This window comes from Ambystoma mexicanum, chromosome 8 (assembly GCF_040938575.1).
Source record: "Ambystoma mexicanum isolate Mex_15411 chromosome 8, UKY_AmexF1_1, whole genome shotgun sequence".
Taxonomy (NCBI): domain Eukaryota; kingdom Metazoa; phylum Chordata; class Amphibia; order Caudata; family Ambystomatidae; genus Ambystoma; species Ambystoma mexicanum.
Genome location: NC_090929.1, coordinates 1,107,246,735 through 1,107,267,427, shown reverse-complemented (window position 1 = coordinate 1,107,267,427; position 20,693 = coordinate 1,107,246,735). Strand labels below are relative to the sequence as shown.

The window sequence follows — 20,693 nt, the reverse complement described above, 5'->3', positions numbered from 1 at the left end:
ATTTCCTACCATTTGGCATTGGTACGGCATGACAGTGTTTTTCGATAGACATCCGGGGTGGCAAGCTACATCAGGGTGGTTTTTTACTTTACCCAGCAATTTCAGTGCCACACTTGGCATGTTTTTTTTTCAGATACAATTATATTGCTCTTCCTTCATTTACAATCTGCTCATTTTAAGGTTAGAAAAATGAAAGTGAAAATCCTACTATTTATTTTGTTTACTTTGCAGGCGTTATTGTAGTTACGTTTCTGTGTACATGCGAGTGCAGGTGGCCTTGGGATGCATGTGAGGAACAGCATGCATGTGCCCTGTGCCTCTGCACTGGTCCCTCATGCATAATTTTACAATGCACCTTCAGCCAGCCCTGGGTACAGCATTTGAAATGCAGGCCTGTGAATCTGCTGCAGTACTGCTCTGCCATTAGCATCCAGGTATTTCCTGAAAAGGCTGAAGACCGCTTTTGGGTCTACAACGTTTGCATTTTGAGCTGCTGCCCACCAAGGGCAAGCTTACTGCCATGAGTAAAAATACAAGATAAATGTTATCATCAGGAAACGGGATTTGTTTCACATATTCTTTAGAGACTGCCCAATATGTGAACAAACTGCAAGGAATATACGTGTCTGTAAAATCAGCATTATTAGTTTCTTGTATTAAATCTAACAATATACATTGCAGTGCTCTCAAGTTTCCCTGGACCATGCTTGAACTGGTCACAAAGATGTCATTTGGGGGTTGCTAGGGGTAGCAGCTGATACCCCTGGCTCTTCCTCTGCTACCCCTAGACCTGTCCTTGCGATCCCTGGGCCACTGGACAGAGAGGCAGTGCCAAGAGCAGATATCTGTGTTGCACCTGAAAAAGGTGCGTGTAAATGCAACTAAATGTGCCAGAGCTTTTTTCACCTGGAATCTAGATCTTGTTAGCTGGAAAACTAACAGGGATGCAGGAAAAACCATGAAGCCACCATCACTAACAGGTTGGCAGTCCATTAGTGAAGAATGCCTGAATGGTTGGGTTCAGAGGCGGGGCTGTCTGTGCAGCTCATACCCTCTACTGTAGCAACAGGAAGGGCATGGGGGCTAGGTCTAGCTAGGTGGGAATGGGTAAGAGCAGCCTGCAGTACTCAGTGACAGCACAGCATGATCGCACATCTCATCAGTGTTTCTCGTTGTCTGCTTTGCACATCCAGTGAGCCACTGGGTCTGTGATGAGAGGGGTGTGTCCCAGTGGTTTCTGCCACCAATCCCGCTTTGACACTGTGTGACCTGACCCTGATCTGCCAGACCTGCATCACAGGCACACTGTAGATAGACGCAAGGTGAGATCATTAATTTACATGAAGTTGCCCTCCGCCTTTGAAGTAAACCATCTGTTCCTTTCTCACGCAAAAAAAAAACATATATTTGGAAGGATAGGTCAGGGGCTTGCATTGAGAACAAGAGGATGCTGTGCAACATAGGTTCAGTTCCTGTCCCAGTGCTTAGAAGCTGGAGGAGGCTGGCATTAAGCAATATATAAAGGACCAAAGAAAATAATAAAATGGGCCTTTTCTAAGGGTGATATAATGGAGTGGAGCTGCTTTTTCATTTTAAAATTCACAAAAACTGCAATTTCTGTGACCTGCAACACATCCTTCCCCTCTATCCCCCATCTAACAAAAATAAACTGTGGGTTACTTACCAAACAAGCAAAACAGAAAGGTGACGGCTGGAAGGTTTCAAATCATTCATAACCAACGTTACAGCTCTGGACAACCCTCCAGACCATCGTTTTTCTGGTTGGACTTGTGTTGGTCAGTTGCTGTTTCCAGTCTGTGGCCAGACACCTGGCAGGCAATGGATATCTGCACTTTGGGGTTTAGGCCTCCTTGAGATGCTCTGTCTGTTAACAGTTTAACCCGAGTGTTGTAGAATAGTCCAGGTTGTGGTGTTGGACAGCTTACATTCACAGTAATCTGGCAATATGGGCCTATACACACCGATATTAACGCTACATATGGTGATCCATTGTTGTATGAAATGTATATCATATTAGAGTGATATCGTAACCATATTTTTCTTAGTGTACTGCGGAACAATGCTATGTGATGCCACTTCCTGTTTTGTCATGGTGTGAAAGGTTGTGTGCCATCACTTCCTGTGATGTCACTTGGGGGCGGTGTCAGACGTAGATGAAATCACTTCCTGTGATGTCATAGTTCAAGAGTCGTGTAATTATCTTTTTATTCATTTTGGCGAAATGACATCCCCTCCTGGTTTTAGCTAGTCTCGTAGTCTTGTAATGCGTCCTCTATTGCAATGTCATGTTGATCTGTATTTATCGAAGCCCTCGACTGCATGGCTTTTTGTGTGTGCATACCTTTGCTGTATTTGTTTCCTAGCAGATGTTGTGCTATCTCTGATCCAGTTGAAACCTTACCAGTCTTTTTCAACTTCATGCATGCCAGTATACAATTCTTATATCAAGCACTTTCTTTGCTTCTAGAAATGTTTTGTATGTATTAAGTGTACAAACACACAGGCACAGGTGTGTCATTACCATACATGCCAACATTCTGGCGCACCTCGGAGGGAAATTTCATCAGGGAAATCGGGAGATATACATTTTACCATATGAATGCATTGGGGCTACAATTATTTAGGCGGGAGAACATGAAAATAGCAATATTTTTCCCTGAAAAATCAGGAGGGTTGGCATGTATGCATTACTACTGTCCGTTATATGCCCTTCTTTCTAAACATGATTACGGGGGACGCCACTGTTAACCATACATTCTCTGGCTCCCTCCACCTCCATTTCATACTCAGAAACATCACAAATGTGGGTGCAATGCGACGATCACAACAGTATAGAAAAAACACACTACAAATGAATAAATACAGGGATTACGCATGTTGTTTATAAGGAGCTTTTGACATTCAGGGTTATATATTTTTGTGATTCACTAAAACCTCTGCCTCTAAACCTGGGCCCTCCCGGATGGGAGGCCCAAGGGCGTAAGCTGTTAGGTGGGGGTTTGTGTTGGGTCCAGTAGGGCAGCACCTTTTAGGTGCTGCCCTGCTTAGAATGCACATGTTTGGGCGGGCAGCTGGGTCCCCAGGACAATGGAGACCCAGACTGCAGGGCACCTCTCCAGGAAAGCGAGGTGACGGGGGCAGGTGACAACAGGTAGTCCCTGCCCTCTGTCACCTCGCATCAAAGTCCCCCTTCCCATCCGAGCAGACGTGGAGCGGGGTCCTTTGAAGATCAAAGAGGGGCTGCCTTGTCCCCAGGCAAAAATATACCTGTATCCTGCGAGGGCAAGGTAACCCCTCTCATTCTTTGCCTCTCCTTCTGACGGCTCCAGCAGCAAGGACTGCTGTCAGAAGAAAAGATACCTCCCTCCCACCCTGAAAACAACTTCTAAGAACCCCACTAGTGGGGACCAGGTAGATTCTAGAACTTACACAAACGCAAGGAGAGGCTAAACCGCCTCCATAAACACCAAACTCAACACCAGGAAGGGCTTTAAACACACCAAGGGGTTAAAATACTCAGTCATGTATGACCCAGGCGCACAGAAGCCACCGCCTAAGAAAACATGGCAATTAAAACCCAGAGGGGACTAGAAAATAATGGCTCGGGAGTGGAGAGAAAGCCATTTAGGCTCTAATAACCCTCCCACGAGGGAAACTAACCAATTAAAAGCGTTTAGGGGGTTTCCTTCAAAACACAAGTGAATCACGAGCAGAAAAATGCACTAGTAAGGCTCTAGAAACCACCCCCATGCATAAACAATCCAATAAAAGCACACAGGGGGCTCCGACCGCAAGTGGATCAGGAGCAGGGTAAATTCCTAGTAAGGCTCCAGAACCCACCCCCCATGCAGAAACAATCCAAGGAAAGCGCTCTGGGGGTCTCATAGCACAAGTGAATCATGAGCAGGGTATGTTCCCAGTAAGGCTCTTAGAACCCACCCCCAGTGGCGAAACAGTACAACACAAGCGCTGAGGGGGTCTCACAACACAAGTGGATCGGGAGCTGCGTAAAATCCTAGTAAGGCTCTAGAACCCTCCCCTGCTGGAAAATAAGCAACCAAAAGCGCAGAGGGGGTCTCATAGCACAAGTGGATCAATCCCACAACAGAGCGTGGGAGCTTCAAAAACCCAAGTGATTCATGTGCAGGGGCGTTGCTAGGGGGGGGTGGCTAAGGGGGCTATAGCCCCTGATCTTTTGGTTGTAGCCCCGGATAGAATCTCAGGAGCTACAGCCAAAAGACTAGCTAGCCCCAGTACCAACAGTTCTGATATCAGCTTAGCCCCGGGTCTTTTCCAGACCTAGCAACTCCCCTGTTCATGTGAGTAGAAAATGGCAAATTCATCTGCAAAAGGTTACACCCAAAGGCTAAAACACCTCGATGGAATACTACAAAACACATGATCAAAAATCTCAATGTTTCAAAGAACCCACCCCGACGAGTATCAAATGCAAGAAATCGCAGAGGGTTTTTTTTCAGAGAAAAGTGGATCAAGAGCCCTAAGAACACCCAGTGAGCATGTGAGGGCACAAGTGCTAAACCCGGTCAGGTTGGTGGCAAAGGAAAGGCACATAAAGCGCACGCCCCCCCACCTCACTGGGAAAAGACAAGTGAAAGCAGTGAAAACCTGCTGCCAAAGTCAAGTATGTTATGAACAATAAGTAGAAATAAAAGGTCAGGCGCGCACTCTATTCCCAGTCATTTAATCCTGATGTGAGTAATAACAGGGTTAAACACCAACAAAGTTAAAAAAAAGAACAGCCTCCCTGATGATTGATGGAGTCAAGAAAACGTTTGGAGAAGGCAATGTGTTGCTACAACAGGAAAACTTGACTGGGAACCAAAGTGCACACCTTGCCATCATTCTTAATACTATGTTCCAGGAGTCCCGGGCTCAAGAGGCTGCAGCACCAGGGCATCATGCCTTACTACGGAGAGCCAAACACATGGTTTTCCCTCTCCCCTATCAAGGGAAAGATTTGTGCTTTGGAGGGAGTTGTTTCCCAGTCACCTGCAATTGAACAAAAAGTGCAAGAATACAAGTACCAGAATCCTTAGAGACATCAATATGAATTAACCTGAAACACCTGAAAAGGAAATGCAACTAGACACGCCTGAAAAGGAAAAGAAACACAGCCTCCCTGATGATTGATGGAGTCAAGTAAACGTTTGGAGAAGAAGACAATTTGTTGCTACAACAGGAAAACTTGACTGGGAACCAGCGTGCGCGCCTTGCCATCATTCTTAACACTATGTTATGAACAAGATACAGCTCACACGCTGGGTCCAACAAATGTCACAAGCATTCATATGAAGGGCGACGGGGAACAGCCACGAGCGGGCCCTACTTGGGAGTAGGGCCCCCCGCTCACCTGATCCCTCTGTCCCCAAAATGTATTATTGTTTTTCTCTTTATGATGATGTTATGGTTGGTTTTCTTTCGCACCATGGCTGGTACTAAAATAAAGCTTGTGGCCAAAGTTTTTCCGCCACACATCCTTGTTTCAGTCTCTTCATTCGGGTTACTGTCATTACTGTCATGTCATACTTGTCATCATTGACACATGCATGCCACTCCCCACACAAAAACACTTCCAGGCTTATTACCCTCTCCTTATTTCAATCAAGCGAGAGGCAGATCAGAAGGCACTCAAGTTTTGTTTGTAAAATAGTGGCACCACTGCCTGGTTATGCCTCCTGAATGTGGCATACGTATCAAGCAGGCACTTGGCAGCTGTAACCGTGCCAGTGTCGCCAAGGGGAGCCCGAGAGCTTACGAGTTGTCAGGGAAAACGGCGCCAAAACAAACATGCGAAGAAGCATCACAAGGCCGTTTGTGTGTTTACTCCATTGTTACAGCCGGAGAAGGATGGAGTCAGGCAGCGACTTTCACAAGGAAGGGAGGGGAGGGGAGGAGGGGGTGGGAGAGGTGAGCGGTTATTATTCGTGCTCTCTAGACAGAGCCTCCGTGTACAAATAGCTGACACTCGCTGACACGCTTTTAATCGCTTCAAACTCTCATAGCACCACCAGGGCAGCGCTGACACCGTGCCGCGCCCCTTTCCTAAGAAGTGTGGGAGGATCGGTAAACACACAGATCAGGTGGCCGGCCAGGGCGAAGGCCGAGCTAGCTCTCCCATTTATGCCGGCACACCTGAACCCTGCCTGTGCTAAGTGACACCGTTTGCCGCTTCGGTCCAACCGCAGTCCAGACTCCAAGAATGGCGAGCCCCAGGACCGTGCGCCTCTCCTGCCTGCGGCCAACCAACACCGTCTGCGTTGTGGGCACGCAGCTCTTGCTGGATGTGTACGGGTAAGGGTCTGCACGGTGCTCGTGTCAAATTGGTATCAAGCACGATTTGAAGTGGGATCACATCCAGGGATTGAGAACAAAGAACCGCCTCTCTGGGCATAGGTACACAAGTACAGCTGCACAGTGATTATCGGTGCCCATGAAACCGGAAACGCTGATTTCCATTCCGTGGCTGGCTACAGTGCCAGAACCCGTGTGGGGGCGCTTAATATCGCGAATGCAATGCCGTTTTTTTTTACTAGAAACTGCCTGTTTGGGTGAAATCATATAATTGGATGTCGTGTTGATGAAAGGAAGAGCGAATTGGTTAAAAGAAAGCGGCGTCCCTGGGTACACTAAAATGGGAAGCCGGTAAATAACCCCTCAATAACAGACATGTCTGGAGAGGATAGCTCAAGGGGCAACGTGCACGCCTTGGAAGCAAGACGAACACAGGGGAACACAGGGTCCACGCTTAGAAACCTCTGGGGATTAAGCGCGTTATAAATAACCTATCATATCAGGAGACAAGACTTTGCAAGTGCTAAGTGCCAACACCAGCACTAAGATGGGCAGGGTTCTGGGCGGCAAAAGATGTGTGCCCCAGGGGTCAAGTCCTAAAAAAAAATGTGGGGTACTCAACAAATGAATGAGATGTGACGCCGCCAGAAATGATCAAATCAAGGTGAAATATACACATTTCATTAAATTGGCTTTGCAATCATAACCACCCACATTGCACAGGACGAATGGCATTTGCCTTTCATAAAATCAACACTCACACAAAAGCAAGATGATATTTTCTTCTAATATTGTTTTTGAAAACTTTAAAAGGTGTGCATGTCTTAAACTCCAAGAACCAATACAAATGTTATGCCTGGGACTTGCAGTACCGAAATGGGACGTTTCACCTCTAGTAGTTTGTTATTCTTCATCCGGTTACATAGTGCAGTGCTGAAGAATCCCCACCACGTGGTTTGATCCCAGAGGTCGGCTTTAATTCATAAATTCAAAGAGGACATTCAATGTTTATAATTTTTTGCTGGGGGGGGGCTGAGTCCACCCTCTGAATAAAGTGGGGGACTCCGTCCCCCCGCGTGTACCCTCGACTTGAGCCCTGGTGTGTCCCCAAGACCCCCCCTAATTTGAATATGTAATGACATTAATGTCCTCACAGATTGAAACTTAAATACTCAAAGGATCATGGGAAGTTACATTTAAAAGGAGTTGCCCAAGGGACAAATGCACTTTGTGATGTCGGGTATATGAATGGCCACTGTTATCACCTCTGTGGCAATGAGTTAGACCTTCTTTGAGTAGCAGACACTCTGCACTAATAGGTAATTCTCATTTTAGTAAACAAGTATTGGCATCTGGTCACTTTTTTGGATGGAGGGGTGTAAACATTTCCTATGAATAGGTGGTGCTGGGGACCCTCTCAAGATGCATGCACATAACATGTGTACATGACCACACAGAGATAGGTTTTGTGGTCTCGGGCAAACATTTCCTATGAATAGGTGGTGCTGGGGACCCTCTCAAGATGCATGCACATAACATGTGTACATGACCACACAGAGATAGGTTTTGTGGTCTCGGGCTACGCTCATGCACTACTCGTGTGCCTTGCGTGACGCCCCATTTATATGCTTAACGCGGTGACGTGCATATTCGAATCCCGGCAAGGCCGAACTCAGCCTTTCATCCTTCCGAGGTCGATAAATGAGCACTACACACCGAGGGTAGTAATAAGCAGCGATCCGAAGCCTGAGGGTTCACAGCGCTATATAAATGCAAATTATTATTATATGATCAGGGACTCAACACTCCTCCTTTTTCAAATCGTTTAACAAAACACACACAGAAAGATTATAACATCAATAACAGTGCACAGTGGGCAAATCAAAGTTCATCACCACAGCTTTAGCCATCAACCACATAATATTGTAAATACGTCAGACTGCGTCTGGACTCCCTTAACGGGTTTCTTCATCACGTTCTTGCAACCTTTTGGCCAGAGCTGGCCTTGGGAGGGGAGATGGGGGGGGGGGGGGGGTGGTGAGGGGATCAGCCGGGTGACTGCCCGGGGCGCTATGCCCCTCAGGGCGCCATTAGCCCCCACCACGCCAGCTTGGGGAGCCTTTCAAGGGCTCCCCCGAGCTGCCGTAGTGGAAGAAAGCGTGGCAGTCAGGCTTTTGCTGTTAAATGCTCCCGCTGTGGCGGGCGGATTTAATGACCATAGGGTGCTGTTGTCAGCACCCTATTGTCATTGGGAGCACCCCAATATCAGTGAATCGTGGATCGCTCACCAATATCTTCACTTGACACGCAAACTTCCAGGGAGGTCCATTGGGGTCGCCAGGGGTCACAATTGCAACTCCTGTGCAACCCCTAGCTCTGCCTCTGGGGTCTGCAGAGGCAGAGAGAAACTGAAAGTAAAGCGATAGCCCTGTTTACATTTTCTTTTAAGGGTTGGAGATGTAGGGGGATGTGTCATGAGGGTGGGTCAGATGAGAGGCGGTCTATCACGTAATGGGCATCAAAGATAAAGCAGGCATTATATGTGTTATTGGTGTCTAGACTCGCATTTCAGTACAGCAAGTCTAGTCCTGTCCTTTCTTAATGACATGACATTTTTACAGAGCATCTATGATGATCCTGATAAGTGTTATTACCTGACTATGACATTTTGGGGCAGCCAGTCTAGCCATTTCTTACTATGTCATGGTATAATTTTCTGGGCATCTATAACGAAGTAAGCATCATAAGTGTTATTGCGTGTCTAGACTAGCATTTTGCTGCAGCTAGATTAGCCATTTCCTACTGTGGCTTGACATTTTCTACGGGGCATCTCTGAAAAAGCAATCATGATGCGTGTAATTACCTGGCTAGACTGGCATTTGGATGCAGACAGTCTTTACTGTGGCATTGTATATTTTTCAGGGCAGCTATGATAAAGTAAGCATGATAAGTGTTATGTGGTTAAATTGGCATTTTGGTGCTGCCAGTCAAGGTATGTCTTACTGTGGCATGGCATATTGTATTGTGCATCATTAAAGCTACAGCAAACCTGATAAGTGTTATGATTTGTCTGGCCTACATTGTGCAGCCAGTTCTGACATGCTTTCTTATGGTGGTATTGAATTTTTAATAGCAAAGCTGTAAGATACCTCTGCAGGTTGAGCGCTTGCTGATGTGATCTGCAGGCCGCAGGTTCAAATCCTGGCAACGCCAAATCAGCCTTTCATTCTTCCGAGGTTGATAAATGTGTACCAACTTCGGTTGGGATGATAATTGTAGGTACATATGAGCTATGTACAGTGCTTTGGCGAAAGCACTAGATAAATAACAAATAATTATCATTAAAGCATTAATGCTCCTGTGCACTGAAAGTGACTTGCATGTATTGGATTTTTGGATACTGTACTATTGCAGCAGGCAATGTATGGGAATATGGAAGTAACTGGCCATACAATGCTGAAATGGTAGATCTATGGCAGTGACTCTACCTATTTTCTCTGTGTGTTTATAAAGTTGTTTGTGGCACGAAGCATTGTTCCTTATACAATTACACACTGGTTCTCCAATCTACACCAAATTTTGCATAGTTACCTGTTGGGACATCACAGGCTATGTGACATTTGGACACCCCAACCCTTTCCCCAGAGTTCACCATGTTCACCGGGAAGGGAAAGAAAAAATGTTGTTTCTCAACCGGCTCAGACACGAGGAACGAAACTCGAGGTTCCTATGGGGACTTTGACTAGGAGTGCCGATGCGAGCGGACCGGGGAAGCAACAAACTGCTCTAATAACAGGCAGGGATTATCCCATGAATAACAAAGAGTACAAGAACTAAAGGACAAACCAGTGAATCGGACACAGAAGTGCATGGAAGCATTTGGATTTGAATCTATGTAAATTAGCCTGGTTTTGAGAAATGCTCAGTAGCCGAAACACGTGCCAAAGAGGGCTGAAACACAACATTGAAACGCTAAATGGACATTTAAAATATATGTTGTGGCACCTCTTTCATGAATTAATTCAACATTGTATCATATTATATATGCCTATTGGGCCTTCCTTTCTAACCCCCAAGATTACATTTTCCACCTGTCCAACCAATTACTCCCTTCCCTACTTCATTATGGGGGACTAATCGAGAAAAAACATTTTCCTCCAACTTTTTGAGTATCACTATTAACATTTTCACTAAAGCAATGGCCATTGAGATAGAGTATCCATACAAGAGCCTAACCCTCTTGACTTCACTGTTTAAATCTCTAATCTCCTTTTATGAACGTTCCCAACCACATTTACCTCGACCATAGTGTTGCACAGCAGCCAGTGTTTTAGCGTTTCTGCCTCCCCCAGCTTTTCACAGAGCCGACAATTTCTTTCTTGCCAAGAGATCCATCTTATGGGACCCCACTTTTGTAGGGAGCCTAGTAAGTTAAGACGAAAGCACATATAAATGTAATTCTAGTTTGGCCCTGGGAAACGCTCTTCATGGAGGACTGAATCTCATTGAATGTCCTCAGGTGTGTGGTTAGCTCTCCTTGTAGCTTATACAATCACATTCCCTGTATATATTTCCCCAGTTTACAATTTTCATTTTGTTGTACATCTTCATCGGGCTTTCCATCAATGAAAGTTTGTCTGAGTTCATTTCAGCAAAAGTCGGGTACCAGCATTCCACAAAATTGCTCAATGCTTTGTCATAATTATTGCTTAAATATATTCAAATCTTCAAATAGCAAACCCGATGGTTGAACCAATATTGCCTCGGCCTATGTTGTACTATTAGGTCTAACCCTATTATATCATGACCCCATCCATGGCATATGAAGGCAGCACTCTTATTAAAATGTGATTGGTATCGAAAATATTCTTGTGTGCTTCAGTTCGTATTTGGTATTTTAAAATGTTTATGTATTTTATTTTTTTACTCCCGCAAGCCATTTTTGGTAATGTCACCAGGGTTGAAGTGGAACTGATGCCCCCTGTATCAAAGGTGAAGTGACATCCCTTTCTGTGATGTCATTTCCACTACTGCGAGCATTTTGGTACCATGTCACGTCCTTTTGACGCCACGACCACCAACCCCTTCATGTCCACAACCTGAAATGTATTGGGTTCATATGTCGGGTATAGTTTACCTGCTGGATGTTTGGACCTCACCAGTACCGCATTCCCTAAGGCTAATGGGTAATCTCACAACCTTCTCCTGGCAGTCTTTTCATCACCTGTCTCCTTTCTTCAAAAGATGGCTTGATCATCAATATCACCAGGGATCCAGTGTTCAAAATCCAGTAAAAGACCCCGGGGGCATCTCCTGAACAGCACCTCCGCTGGGGATAGTCCATTGGAACAATGAGGCATTGTCCTTTACTCGAGCAAACCTTGGTATAATGCTCTTTCGAGGCACATCCCTTCTCCCTGTGCAATCCTAAAGACCTTATTTAATGTCAGCGTAAATCGTTCCGCTTCGCCATTGGCTCTTGGCCAAACAGGGGACATCTTCTTGTGATGAACACCACATATTGCATAAAGGATGAAAAATCTTCTTCCTGAAAAGGGGTGCATATAAGTGCTTCCTCCAGCAGGCCATGGATCACAAAAACCGTTTCCATCATGGGTATAACATCCAAGAGAGCCGTGAGGCCACAAACTCAACCTCGGGGTCATGGATCTCAGGTCAATCACCAGAAAGTGGGTATCCCTGCTGGTGGACCCAAAGTCAACATGTATCAGTGTACAACTTTTTGTCATAGATTAAATTCTGGGCTCCTTCTTCATTGGGGATTCTGCGCCTGATACCAGGCGCAGGCTTTGACAAATTCGTCCACTCACTCCTCCAAGCCAGGAAACCATACCTTCATCCAGGGGTGTTGCTAGGTTTGGAAAAGACACAGGGCTACGCTACTTTTTGGGACTGTCGGGACTGGGGGCTAGCTAGCCTTTTGGTTGTAGATCCTGAGATTCTATCCGGGGCTACAACCAAAAGACCAGGGGCTATAGCCCCCTTAGCCCCCCCCCCTAGCAACGCCTCTGTCTTCATCCTCAGGCATGCCTTTGTTTTGGCATTTCCTGATGGACATGGTGGGCTAATTCAATCGCCTTCGGAATGAGGTTGTAGGGCACCACTATGCATGATCCCCTCAACAACAATCCATCCCCAATGAATGTTGGTTCATTCTTGATGCACCATAATTGCTCCAACGCCACTCGGGCATTCGCCCCTGGTAATAGCATTTCACATTATTTGAAAACACTGATTAGTTTCAGGCTCGACCTTCAATTCTTCAATGGACATTGAGATTGGACCGGTGGTATCTGTGATCAGCCGAATAAATTCCTCTGTTCCACACTTCATCCATTGATCTGGAGTTGCGAGGGGAAGGGTGTCTGGACAAGTAGTCCGCTGCATTGTCGCTTCTGGGGGTGATGTACTAGGCTAACATATTTTTGAAGGGCCAGCATCCATTTCTCGATTCTTGTTAGTGGTTTTGACAAATTTCCTGCAAAGCTGGGAATGAGAGGCTTGTTGTCGGTAATCAGTCACCGGTTTTCCATATATGTACAAGTGGAAGTGCCAGCACCTCCACATTACGGCCAGAGCTTTGCTTTTAAATTGTGAAAAGCATTTCTCAGTTGCTGACAAAGCTCTGCTTGCATAGGCCACAGGCTTCACTTCTCTCTTGTTGGACTGTGTCAATAATGCACAATGCCAAATGGGGGCTGTGTCAATAATGCACAAGGCCAAATGGGCCTGCATCCCCAATCATCTCTGTTTGTCCTGGGTCAGAAAACGCCATGTTCTCTCCGCCATGAGTGCACCTTTGGTATCATCATATGCCGCCTGTTCCAAAGGCGCCCATTGCCCCACACTCTCCTTCTTTGTCAGGTTGTGAAGGGACTCCAATATGGTAGCAAGATTCTTAATGAATTGCCAACAATAAGTCACAATGCCCAGAAAGCTACGCACCTGAGACACATTTTCAGGTGGATTGGATCTGCTCAAAACCACCCTCCTGAAATACAAACCCAGAACTCCAGTCTTCATTGTAAGAATTCACACTTTTCCTTGTTCAGTGTTCGGCCCAGAGATTGTAGTCTCTCAAGTATTGATATTGATATTTGTATTGCGCTCATACACAAGTGTTTCAGAGCGCGAAAGTACTTTTTCCAATCATTGCAAATTTTCCACTTCTAATTGGGCAAACGCCGAATGTCATCACTTATAGCCCCTTGTGTGCTAGTAAGCACACCCCTCGGCGTCCGGGGAGATTCCAAAGCTCAACTGCTTTTATTGGTATACGCCCTTGTGGGCGGTGAACGTTGTAATGTGATACCCGGCCCTTAGATCATGCTTTGAGAAAAACGCTGCACCCTGCAGATCAGCCACCACATCATCAATTGTCGGTGTGTTGTGTCTCTCCCTTTTAATTGCCTTGTTAGGAAGGGGCATGTTCACACAGATGCGTACAGAGTTTGGCTGCTTTGGCTTGCACCGCCACCACAATCTGGGAGACCCACGGGGTGGGACCATCAACAGGTTCAATGATGTTCACCTGCACCAGATTTCAAGTTCTTGCTCAACTTGTCCCCTCAAGTGGAATTTAATGCGTCTATGTTTAAGGGCTACTGGCTGGACAGTTTTATCAATATTTAAATGAATTGGTTCATCTTTCATCCTCTTGATGCCTGAGAATACGTCTATGAACCTTTCAGTGAGGGACTGTACATCCTCGATGTACACTCCGAAGGCAAAGTTCCGAAATTGGAGAGCTTCAGCCATTGCACCGCCAAGGAGCGTGTCTTCACTCACTTTGGTTATGAAGAACTTGGCCTTGATGCTCTCCCCGTCATGTTGTACAGTGGTAACGAACATGCCCTCTAGCGGTAACAGTGTCTTTCCACAAAATGTGAATATCCAAACCCAGTTATTGCTCGGTGACTAAGGGTTGCTTAGAGTACTGTAATGAGTGAGCCATCCCATTCACTGATGCCCCTGTATCGATGAGGACAGGGATGTCTGTATCATTGATACATATCAAACACTTATAAGGAAGAACTAGAAAAGTCAGCCGGTCTTCAGCACACGGGAAATGGAAAAATTCGTCCTCTCGGTGCAACCTTCTGCTTTCATCTCTGAATAGTCTATTTTGGCTTGGCTTTACCTCTCGGTAGTGTGGCAGGTCCAGGTCATATGATCAAGTTTCTTAAAGAAACCACACTACATGTGGGAGTGATGAAATGTAGTGAGGGAGTCGGAAGCAACTAAGCGTAGCTTGTGGAGCTCTCCTCACCCACTTTCACCCTGTTGACATCTTTCACATAATGGTTTAAATGGTGCATAAGATAGTTTACAACCCTTTTTGAAGGGTAACACATGAAAAGATCCAATAGACACCTAGTCGCCAACATTGCTGCCTTTGCCCACCATATTTGGCAGTGTTCCACCATTGTTAAAAAACATTTCCATGCTGGCCATGCCTATATAGAGCCATGCTGCCAGGCTGCCCCAATATATGCCAGTATTCCCACATAAGAACCTACTCATGTTTGTTTATTTTTACATTTGAAGAAGCGCTCAAAGCCAATGGGCATCCAGGTGATGGTTACAGACATCCGCTCAATAGGTACGTGCAGTATTAGTTGAACAAGTATGTCTTGAGTTTTTTTCTGAACAGAGGATGGGAGGGTTCAGATCGAAGGTTAGAGTGGTTGATTGTTACAGAGGTTGGCTGCCACCACCAGGAAGTTAGAACCTCCGAGCATTGTTTTGGGTCACTTTGAGCCTGTTTTTTTTTTTTGTTTTGTTTTTTTCCTCTGAGGTGCCGCAAAGCAGGGCATTGCAATAGTCAAGCTTCGATCCCACCAGTGTGCAGGCAACAGTGAGGTGATTGTCTGAGGATAGGAATGGTTTGCTTGCTCATAGCTCATAATTCATATGATCTTTGTGGCATAGGAAACTGTGTCGGTTATGTAGTTGATTTGCTGGGATATTAATCGAGCGATTGTGTCAAGTGAATGCCCAGAGTTCTCATGGAGGAGGAGACCAGGATCTTGTGGCCATCGATGTTAAAGAAGTGGAAGGCGAGTTTTGCACGGCAGGCTGGCGTACCAACTAGAAGGACCCCTGTTTCTCATCATTCAGGCAGAGACTATGTAGGGCCATCCAGGTTTGTATCATTTCATAGATGCTGTTCACATTAGCGGAGTCCTGCGCATGGACACCCGAGAGGGGGATACGGATTTGGGTGTTGTGTGCATTGTTTGTGAAGGGTATTCCCAATGAATCAAGATGTTCAAATAGCGTTTTTTTTGTAGATATTGTAGAGGGCGGGGGAAACACAGGCACCTTGCTGGACCCCACAGCAGTTAAGAGTGGGGAGGGTATCCGCATTACCTGCAAGGACTCTGTATGGTCTTGTCGCAAAAGGAGGATCTCCAACTGGCAGCTTCAGGGGAGAAGCATGCAACCGAGGTCAGCTGGTGGCATAACATCTTGTGGTCAATGAGATTGAAGGCCACTGATAGGTGGAGGAGCGACAACTTCCTGCATCATCATGTTGGTTCTTTAGGTCAAGGAGTGCTGTTCCCATCCCATGTCCAAGTCTGGTAGGGTCTGAGAATGTGGTGTGTTTCCAGGAATTCTTGATTTTGGGTGTAGGCAACTCTGTCAACGATTTTCAGGAGGAAAGGAACAGTGCTCATGGGTCTGCAGTTGGTGTGGATGGTTGGCTCTAGTGAAGTTTCTTGAGCAGGGGGATGATCTTTTGAGCCAGAGGGCGACAATGCCTGAGGCAAAGGAGGAGTTGACGATGGCAGTGATGAGTGGGAGAAGGGGGACTACACATTCATTTACCAGAGTGGTAGGGTAAATGTCACCTTTGCAGCAAGACGGTTTGAGCACTCTCATGATGGTGGCCAGGTCGGACTCAGATTTTTATTTGAAGAGTTGGGAATAGGCAAGAACGATGGCCTGGGTGTGGTCTGGCTGGCTAACTGACGAGATGGCTGGTTTGGTGTTGATTTTGTCTTGCAGTTGTGTGATTTTACTAATGAGGGCGTTTTGGATTTTACTACCTCAGATGATATCTTTTGTGACGATCGTTGGGGAGGGGACCAGCTCAGGGGTTAAGATTATGGACCTGCAGCACTTCAGGGCTCAGAGCTCCAAAACTTCGAGGCGGCGGAGAAGGGCACCAACCGGCTCAAGAAATGCCTGCACAACGTAGGCACATAGACACAAGCGTCAAGCCGCACTGCTCACACAATAGAGAATGCAGACTGAACACTACTATTCAGACACTCTTTCAAACACCTTTTAACCTGGAGTATAACAATATTGCTGTTTGAGAGGGGCGAGGTACTCAACATCGTTACTCGGAATTGTAGTGCTCCACCAGAGAGTTGGTGTCATGGTGAGTAGGTATCTCAGAGATAAGCAGGGAGAGAAGACAAGTCTCTAGTAAGGTTGCAGGCGCTCTGTGCTAAGGTGGTGGATAAACGGGTGAGAGTTATGCTACATTTATTTGGTATGGGGACGGTAAAGATAATACTGTGGTGGTCGGTTCGGTTCATGGGCAGGGTATGTTAGAGCGGATAGAAATATTGCAATTGTGGTCCAGAAGCCAGTCTAATGTACGGCCTTGTGAACAGATAGAGTTGAGGATATGTTGGGGGCAACCAAGGGCAGACCTAGCTTTAGCGAGGGTTGAGGCATCTGTACGGGTGATGAGCTGAGTGGTGGGTTTGAGGTTGGCAGAAATGAATTGGGCAAGGTCCTCTTCAAAAGTGGCAGAGGGTCCTGGGGCTCGGTAGTTGAAGGGAAGGGAGATGGAAGAGTTGGGCGAGCAATTAAGTTTGGCGGAGAGGGATTTGCCATGCTGGATTGGCATGGACACAGTAGAGCAAAGTGGAATGGAATCCTTGTAAATAAAGGCATCCCCACCTCCCTTGCTAGAGGTCCTGTCTTCATGGAGAATGGCATAACCGGAAGGTACGGTGATAGATGGTGCAGGGCCCGCTGAAGGGTTTAGCCAGTTTTCAGTGATGTCCAGGATGTCAATGCTATTAGAAATAATATCATGGATGTTGGTGGTATGGGCAATAATTGATCTAACGTTGATCAGGATGCATAAGAATGAAGAAGTTGGTGAAGAAGGGCTGGGGGTGACCCATTCAGAGTTTGATATTACTTACTGTGTGGTGCATGAAGACCTGGGTTGTTGAGGGGGTCAAGGGGCTAAGGTCTGGTGACTCAGAACTGAATTTACGTGTTGGGGTACTGAGAGGGAGAGCCTCTATGGTGGCAGCTGGCTACTTAGTGCAGGCAGTAAGGTGGAGGAGTTGGTGTAATCCTGTGCGTGACATAGTGTTAGTTGTCTGGCATAAATGGTAGCCTGCAAGTGTTGGCACTGGTAGAAGGGGGCTGGGTTGGGGCATTATAGCTGCAGAACTATCTATACGAGCAGTGTGGACACTGGCATGTGGCCAGCAAGGTGGGCTACTGGGGCTGGAGCTACTGGTGGTGGATGGGGCTAGGCTGGCTCGAAGAATGCACAGAGTGGAGAGTCAGTGCTGGTAGTAATGCGCTGTGTGGTGCAGAGGTAGCTGTATGGCAAGCAGGGTAGTCGGCTACCTCTGCACCACAGAGGAAGGAAGAGGCTAGGTTAGGGAAATTATGGCACAAAGCTGGCTAGTCCTCTGTGCAGAGGTGAGGCTGGCTTATGGCAAGTGAGATGGTCTGTTGGTGCTAGTGCTGGTAGGCATGTGTACTGTATAGTAGTAGCTGTGGTGCCTGTGGGGTAGCCAGCTGGGACTAGCACAGGTAGGAAGTGGCTGGGCAAGGGCAATGTCGGCGTAGGTCTGACTTGGTCTATATGCATTGGGGAGGAGATCATATAGTGACCTGCCAGTCCTAGTGTGCTGGAGGGGTGTGCCAGGTGGCGTATTGGCACCTATGTGGCAGTCATGGTGGGCTACTGCTATCTATGTTAGGCCACATCAAGGCTTAAACAGCATGTGCACAGTGCAAACATTCCTTAGGCATCATGGGGCGGAGGCCTCATGGCGTGATGGGTAGTCTGGTAATGGTAGTGAGAAGGGATTGGTAGTTGTGGCAGGAGCAAGACCGAGTGCCTGTAGGAACTGGGTAGGCTGGCTTGCTGCTGTGGGTTTGCATGTATGTCTCCAGGCAATGGAGGTCAGAAGGGAGTGGTGGGTGTCAAACAGAGCATGCTAATAGGCAGATCAAATTTCTAGTGGTAAGACATGTAGCTGGAGGAGGTGGCGCTTGCCTGACCTTGGAATATAGTGAATAGAGCCGGCGGTGCATCCATTCTAGCAGTGTTGACCCACGAGGAGGATACAGACCGGGCCGTTCACACAGGGGGTTGTTCAAGCTGAGGTCCTGCAGGGCTGGAAAATCTTCTGACTGGACAGGGCACACATAGGCAGTCACACAGGGCTGCAGTTCCTGGATGGTGGTTACAGGCAATGCAGCTAGTGCAGCTGTACAAGGAGAGGGAGTGACCCCTGACCGGCCCATAGTCAGAGCTCGCTCTCAAGTACTTTAAGACGAGATAGCAGAACCTTGAGGTGGATGGGGTGTAGGATTTCTTACTCCCGCACCAATCAATAAGGACAACTCAATGGTTTGGCAAAGGGGAGTCCGTTTAATGACAAGTACAAAAAACAGGGAAACATGGAAATCAACAGTGATGCGATAGGCCGTCTCGCTTCATCTCCCAACAACTTCATGCAAACAGTGACAGTTATACCAAAAATTCATCATCATTGATGTGTAACACTCAAAAGTTTATCATACAGTTCTATTGGTTGGAAAAGGTAACTTTACTATAGGAACTATATCTGTATATGGTAACAGAGTGTGAGGATTGGATGAACCTTATCAGGTGGGTGTCTACGCCCTTCCCTCTAAAATTACTCATGTAGACGTCACAAAAATACGACGTCACATTGGTTCTACTATCTATAGGACCCTAGATTATTTGGCCCATTGGGATTGGGTTGGCTACAACCCCATGCTTAAATCTCCACTTTAATTAGCAGCACACAGAATGGTCACCCAGATGCAGGAGGCCCCAAGATTCACCCAGCCTCCCTTCCATCAATCGGTACTTTAGTGCTATGTGTCAATTAGTTGGCTGTGTTTGGCCTCGAAACTGTCGCTTCTTGTCAGCAAAAGTTATGGTATCTTCTGTTTGGGAGACAGCCAGGCGTAGGTGCCTCTTCTCGCTCGGCTGGTCACGTGCTAGCACATCGCGAATCTGCTTGGTTTTCCTTCTATTTGTGCATTTAATTTTCATTTCGCCTTGCCACATGCCTGGGCCTCCTTATCTCGACCTTCATGGGGCAGGCTGCTCTGCTCTTAAGTTTCGATTCTCCGAAACTACTGTCCACCTCCCTCTCTTGGTTTGGCCTCGATTTCCCAGGCGCTAGCTGCTTCTTGCTGAGTTTCGATTCCGCCGTCTCTTTTCTTGTTTTAGCTAGAATACGAATCTTGTCCTGTTTGTCCTTTAGTAACCTGGGTTAATTCAGCTTCTGTATAAAGTGGACTCGCACTTATATAGTGTGCTTCTTTGAGGTAGATATATAGTTGGCGCTTGCCGCTCTATTCTTCTATTAAGCATAGCAAGCCGCACTGTTTTCTTAGCTTCTTGTGGTTACAAGCATATGTACAGGCGTTAGCTGGTTGAATAGCTTCATCCTGCTTTGCAGTTTAAGGGCCTTTATATTTCAGCATCGTCTCTCCTTCTACTTATTCATGGCGTTTCATCTTTTGGTTGTAATTTCTTTCATCTGTGAGTCTGTCCAGGCCCTCGTGACGTCACCATTCGTCTTTAATTCAGGTCTTTTTGGTTTCTTCTGGGACAGTGTTTAAGTAATCTTCATTTCATGTAATTTGCTGGTAGGGTTGTCTCAATGGATACCTTATTGTCCGTTGGTGTCTGGTTATTGGTACTTCAATAGGTATTGCTCTTCTGATGGGCACTGGGCAGAGCCCTAACGCGGCTCTCTACTGGTTTATTTGCTCATCATACGTCACATATCTTGGTGTGAACGTTCTTGGTACTTCAAAATGGGCAGCTGGAGTGCAGGCTATATTTGGGACCTCTTCTACACAGCCATAACTGTTGGTACAGACCTGTGCTGCTCGCCAGAACAGCTGTGGGCGTATGGGGCCGAGGCAGGGGCCGCATATGTTTGCTTTGCCCATAGTGCCAGTAATGATAATATAAGAAAATGTGTCCACGCTACCTCTTCTAATACATGCCAGTATCCCCACTTAAGAACATACTCATGTAAAGCATGCCATGTCACCATAAATAAACATCCACACTGACT

The 20,693-nt window shown here is 46.5% G+C and overlaps 1 protein-coding gene across 2 annotated transcripts in view; it reads left to right on the top strand.

Moving 5' to 3' along the window:
* Positions 1-6,019: 6,019 nt before the first annotated feature.
* The window catches only part of LOC138472786 (protein-arginine deiminase type-3-like), a 543,016-nt gene continuing 528,342 nt past the window's right edge, over positions 6,020-20,693 (top strand). For both annotated transcript variants that reach the window (XM_069611133.1, XM_069611132.1), the window contains exon 1: positions 6,020-6,333. In XM_069611133.1, the coding sequence (XP_069467234.1) occupies positions 6,242-6,333 (92 nt within the window). In that variant the 5' untranslated portion in view covers positions 6,020-6,241. The remainder of the gene's footprint in view (positions 6,334-20,693) is intronic.